The 6,000-nt window shown below is 41.6% G+C and overlaps 1 protein-coding gene across 1 annotated transcript in view; it reads right to left on the bottom strand.

Annotated features, from left to right (window-relative positions):
* Positions 1 to 594: 594 nt before the first annotated feature.
* The window catches only part of ube3a (ubiquitin protein ligase E3A), a 51,429-nt gene continuing 46,023 nt past the window's right edge, over positions 595 to 6,000 (bottom strand). The window contains exons 10-11 of the mRNA XM_059963856.1: positions 3,121 to 3,264; positions 595 to 1,678 (exon numbers count right to left, since the gene is read on the bottom strand). Coding sequence (XP_059819839.1) covers positions 1,558 to 1,678; positions 3,121 to 3,264 — 265 coding nt within the window. The 3' untranslated portion in view covers positions 595 to 1,557. The remainder of the gene's footprint in view (positions 1,679 to 3,120; positions 3,265 to 6,000) is intronic.

The raw sequence follows: 6,000 nt of genomic DNA, 5'->3' as shown, positions 1-6,000 counted from the left end.
CCAAACAGACTAGATGTTTTAGCAGCTAAAAATACCAGAAGCTTCAAACAGAATGTTCGTACAAACCGTAAGATTGCATTATTTGTTCAAGTTTTGATAAAATATATTCTAAAGAATCGTTAACCTTTAATTCTGGGAAATTTCTTAATGCCCACTGCTACTTAATATTACATTATAACATTTGGTAAAGCCAGATTGAAGCTATCTGTCCAAATTGGCAGAAAACTGGTAAAGCTGCCTAAATTAAAGCTACAAGGTAGTGATGCTTTAAAAAAGAGATTAAGTCAAGCTATATGTAGACTCATGTTTTATCTAGTCAATCTCACAATAAAACATTCTGAGCACCATTCAGTTTGAGTACCTATCATGCCAGTAAACAAAGAAATTGTTGTATTCCATTTTATTTAGTATCATTCATGTTAACATCCTTTTGTCCATTTGTCAATGAGTAAAAAGTGTTTGAATAGTGCTGATACCTTCTTATCACTACCTTCTGCATATCACATTACTTTATATGCAATTAGAAATGATGAAAGACCTATAGGATTAAGCACAATGTTGTTCTTGCTGAATATATTGCTTAGGTACAGCAGATAAAATGAAGGAACAGTAAGATTTTTATTTGAAATAAAGAAAGCACAGTATATTTTGAATTTGTTGGAAAAACAAAAGAGGAAACTTTGGCTCCAATTCTTGCAAGGGCACTTTTGCACACTTATCCATTTCTATCCACCCCCCCACCCCCAATAAACTCAATACTGTTATGCCATTGTATGGGAGTTTCCAAAAACGTCAAACAATGGAATTAAAAAGTCAGTAAATCCAGTGAACCAGCATTCCAACATTCAGCAAGAGTTGAAAAGTTAAACAGAAATTTATTTCCAGACTTGCAAGAATGAGCAGTGAAGATTTATTTGTTTCTTTTCTAAAATCTTCCAAGAATTTTTATGCTGTAATTAAAGCAGGGTCTTAAGAATGCAGTTAACATTCCAGGTTTTTTTTTCATCTTTATTAGATGTAAAGCTAAGTAAAAATTTTCTCTGGGACTAGAACAGCAGCACTTGCACCAAACCACTCCAAATCTTAAGGATCAAAGCAACAGTGGGGTTAGAGGAAGAGAATGCTCCTAGAACTGAATGCCTCAGAAGTAAAAATATAGTTTAAAAAATTAGATTGATAATAATCCAAGGAACGTTATTTGAGATAATTTGCTTGCTTGTTTAAATTCATAATGGCCAATTCAGTAATGGAACAAACATGATTAATTTCCCCATTCCTCCCCACAGGAATTTAAAAATAAATATTCAGAAAAAGTTTACTATACATACAAGCAAATGATATGGAAAGTCACACTAACAAAAAGTTTGTAGAAGTAGCTGAAATCTGCTGTTCCATCCCAGTGTCCCGAGTGAAATGTGTTGTTCAAGCCCTGCATCCCCAGGAGGGGAAGCAGTCACTGGTGACTATTGTTACTATTTTATGGCCTTTTTTTAAAAAAAACACAGGAACACTGACACCCATAATTTTACTTTTTATCACACGCTTTACATTCATCTTTTACAGCATGCCAAACCCTTTGGCATAGGTAATGGCCTTTAGTAGTCTCTCACTGAGCTTTTCCTTGCTGCAATACTCAGGAAGTAGGAGGACATTAAAACACGTGTGAGATGTCGGTAATCTGGAAAAAAAAGTGATCAAGTTCAGTAAAAAGAAAAACTAATTTTCACAATCTTGTATTTGAGCTTTTTATTGTTTTGCAGTTAATTTGAGGAATAAAACAAATTTGAGGTAGTTATCAGCAAATTCAATTTACTAGCTGATTCTGCCATATATTCAGCACCAATATGGTGAAGTATTAATATGCAAAGACACTACTTTATGGTTCCATTTTATGCTTCCAACCTGTGGTAGACAATTGTGACCACAAGTCACCAATTTGCACAACCTTAAATTACATCCTTCAGTATAGCAACACTATGATAATTTTGTATGACGAACTTATGCTCTGGTTAAATTTTTTACTGTATGCTATAGGTATTTCATTTTAGCAGTTTTGTAAGAGCAGTCTGTTCTGCTTTCAGCATGTTTGGGCTTAGCTAAAGATAAGGGGTTGTGATGTTTATGCTTAGGAATGTAATGTCATCCAATCAAGATGGTGGAAAAGAGGTTTCATGTATCACCTATGTTTTCCTTGAGAATGTTGTGTATCTGATGCAATGTGTCCCTGATAGAGGGGCAAGTAAACCATTCACACGTGCATACTTGAAATTGTGTAAATGTCAATAAACCACTGACTTTATGATCAACATGCCATGAAAATTAAGTACAAGCCCGCTGCGGAAGTCAAAATTTACTAGTGAAAGGACATCTATATTTAACATATAATTGTAAATTGTGAATCGGAACATTCTGCAAACACTTGTTCATTCTTACCCCAAATTCAAATCACACAGCAGTTAGAAAATTGAGTTCATTGTTGGGTGTTCTAACACAGATGATGAGCCAAAGTACATGTAGGAGATGATCTCTGCCACAGCAGTGGACAGAGCTGGAGATACCAATATAGGCCAGTACTGAGACAAGTGTACATTAACTGGATAGATTAAGATGCAGGTCTATGAGATACGGAGTTCTCAACCAATCAAGGCTGAATAAAACTGACTGAGAGATTGAAGGAAACAAAGTAAAATTCTGAAGAATCTACAGAAAACTAGATCTTAGCCACTAAAGAATTGTCAGATCATTGAAGTTTCTGCAAGAAACAGAAATAGAACCAAATCAATGGTTTTTAAACAAGTTTTAATAAAAGGGATAGGAATAATGGTGTTTTGATAGCTTCACAGCTGAGACGAGCAGAGCAGATTTCAAAATTTTACAATTACAAGCATCAAAACTTTTTACCACCATTTAGTCAAGCTTTGTCTCCATTTTAGCAGCAAGTATGCTGAGTGATTTAAAGGCAGTGCTGTAGAAATGTCTTGTTACAATAACCGATGAATGGAAAGTATTGATACATTAACTGTCAATACAACAGTGATTCACAGCTGTCTCACGCTAGAATATTTGCTTTTAAATACATACATACATTACACTTAACTAATGTTAAAAGAGACTTATTACCTCTCAGAATCTGGTCCGTTCTTAGCTATGATCATCTTAAGTTTTCCAAGGCCACCAACTGGTGCTCGATCCGTGCCTGTTGTAAACTGCAGGAAGAGTCGTTTTTGCTCATCTGAAAATGCATGGACTATTTCCCAAAATTCCCTGCAAAGGAATTAAAATATTCCCTAATTAGTACTGAATTTAATATACTACTTGGAAACAAACAATGCTTTATTTCATTTGCAAACACGAAGAAATCTGCAGATGTTGGAAATTCAAACACACACAAAATGTCGGTGGAATACAGCAGGCCAGGCAGCATCTATAGGAAGAAGCACTGTTGACGTTATGGGCCGAGACCCTTCGTCAGGACTAACTGAAAGGAAAGATACTAAGAGATTTGAAAGTAGTCAGGGGGAGGGGGAAATGCGAAATGATAGGAGAAGACTGGAGGGTGTGGGATGAAGCTAAGAGCTGGAAAGGTGATTGGCGAAAGTGATACAGAGCTGGAGAGGGGAAAGGATCATGGGACGGGAGGCCTCAGGAGAAAAGGGGAGGGGGGAGCACCAGAGGGAGATGGAGAACAGAGTGATGGACAGAGAGAGAGAAAAAAAACAACTAAATATGTCAGGGATGGAGTAAGAAGGGGAGGAGGGGCATTAACAGAAGTTAGAGAAGTCAATGTTCATGCCATCAGGATGGAGGCTATCCAGCCGGTATATAAGGTGTTGTTCCTCCAACCTGAGTATAGTTTCATCTTGACAGTAGGAGAGGCCATGGATAGACATATCAGAATGGGACGTGGAAGTAAAATGTGTGGCCACTGGGAGATCCTGCTTTCTCTGGCGGACTGAGCGTAAGTGTTCAGCGAAACGGTCTCCCAATCTACGTCAGGTCTCTCTCACCAATATATAAAAGGCCACACCGGGAGCACCGAACGCAGTATACCACAGCAGCTGACTCACAGGTGAAGTGTCGCCTGGTGAGGGAGGAAATGTAAGGGCAGGTGTAGCACTTGTTCTGCGTATAAGGATACGTGCCAGGAGGGAGATCGGTGGGAAGGGATGGGGGGGGGGGGACGAGTGGACAAGGGAGTCGCGTAGGGAGCAATCCCTGCAGAAAGCAGTAAATGGGGAGAGGGGAAATGTGCTTGGTAGTGGGATCCCATTGGAGGTGGCGGAAGTTATGGAGAATTATACATTGAACCTGGAGGCTGGTGGGGTGGTGGGTGAGGACAAGGGGAACCCTATCCCGAGTGGGGTGGCAGGTGGAAGGGGTGAGGGCAGCTGTGCAGGAAATGGGAGAGATGCGTTTGAGAGCAGAGTTGTCTCAGTTTGCTCCTGCCCCACCAAACTCATTTCTGCATACCTTGACAGTTTTATCCCCCCTTGTTCAATCTCTTCCAACCTATGTTTGTGACACTTGTCACGTTTTGAATTTTTTCGATGATTTTAAGTTCCCTGGCCCCCACTGCCTTATTTTCACCATGGACGTCTAGTCCCGATATACCTCCAGGATGGTCTCAAATCTCTTTGCTTCTTTTTGGATTCCAGACCTAACCAATTCCCCTCTACCACCACTCTCCTCTGTCTAGCGGAATTAGTTTTTACTCTCAATAATTTCTCCCTTGGCTCCTCCCACTTCCTCCAAACTAAGGGTGTAGCCATGGGCACCCACATGGGTCCCAGTTACGCCTGCCTTTTTGTTGGCTTCGTTGAAAAGTCCATGTTCCAAGTCTATACAGGTATCCGTCCCCCTCTTTTCCTTTGCTACATCGCCAACTGCATTGGCACTGCCTCCTGCAAACATGCTGGGCTCGTTGACTTCATTAACTTTGCCTCCAACTTTCACCCTGCCCTCAAATTTACCTGGTCCATTTTCGACACCTCCTTCCCCTTTCTTGATCTTTCTGTCTCCATCTCTGGAAACGGCTTATCTACTGATATCTACCATAGGCCTACAGACTCTCATAGCTACCTGGACTATTCCTCTTCCCACCCTGTCTCTTGCAAAAATGCTATCCCCTTCTCACAATTCCTCCGTCTCTGCCGCATCTGCTCTCAGGATGAGGCTTTTCATTCCAGGACGAAGGAGATGTCTTACTTTTTTAAACAAAGGGGCTTCCCTTCTTCCACCATCAACTCTGCTCTCAAATGCATCTCTCCCATTTCCCGCATAGCTGCCCTCACCCCATCTGCCCGCCACCCCACTTGGGATAGGGTTCCCCTTGTCCTCACCTACCACCCCACCAGCCTCCAGGTCCAAAGTATAAATCTCCGTAACTTCCACCACCTCCAACGGGATCCCACTACCAAGCACATCTTTTCCTCCCCCACTTACTGCTTTCCGCAGGGATCGCTCCCTACGCGACTCCCTTGTCCACTCGTCCCCCCCCCCCCATCCCTTCCCACCGATATTCCTCCTGGCATGTATCCTTGTAAGCAGAACAAGTGCTACACCTGCCCTTACACTTCCTCCCTCACCACCATTCAGGGCCCCAGACAGTCCTTCCAGGTGATGCGACACTTCACCTGAGAGTTGGCTGGTGTGATATACTGCATCCGGTGCTCCTGGTGTGGCCTTTTATATATTGGTGAGACCTGACGCAGACTGGGAGACCGTTTCGCTGAACACCTACGCTTTGTCAGCCAGAGAAAGCAGGATCTCCCAGTGGCCACACATTTTAATTCCACGTCCCATTCCCATTCTGATATGTCTATCCATGGCCTCCTCTACTGTCAAGATGAAGCCACACTCAGGTTGGAGGAAAAAAACCTTATATACCGGCTGGGTAGCCTCCAACCTGATGGCATGAACACTGACTTCTCTAACTTCCGTTAATGCCCCTCCTCCCCTTCTTACCCCATCCCTGACAATATTTAGTTGCTTGTTTTTTTT

Source organism: Hypanus sabinus, chromosome 3, assembly GCF_030144855.1.
Source record: "Hypanus sabinus isolate sHypSab1 chromosome 3, sHypSab1.hap1, whole genome shotgun sequence".
Classification (NCBI taxonomy): Eukaryota; Metazoa; Chordata; class Chondrichthyes; order Myliobatiformes; family Dasyatidae; genus Hypanus; species Hypanus sabinus.
This window is presented reverse-complemented; position numbering and strand designations above follow the sequence as displayed.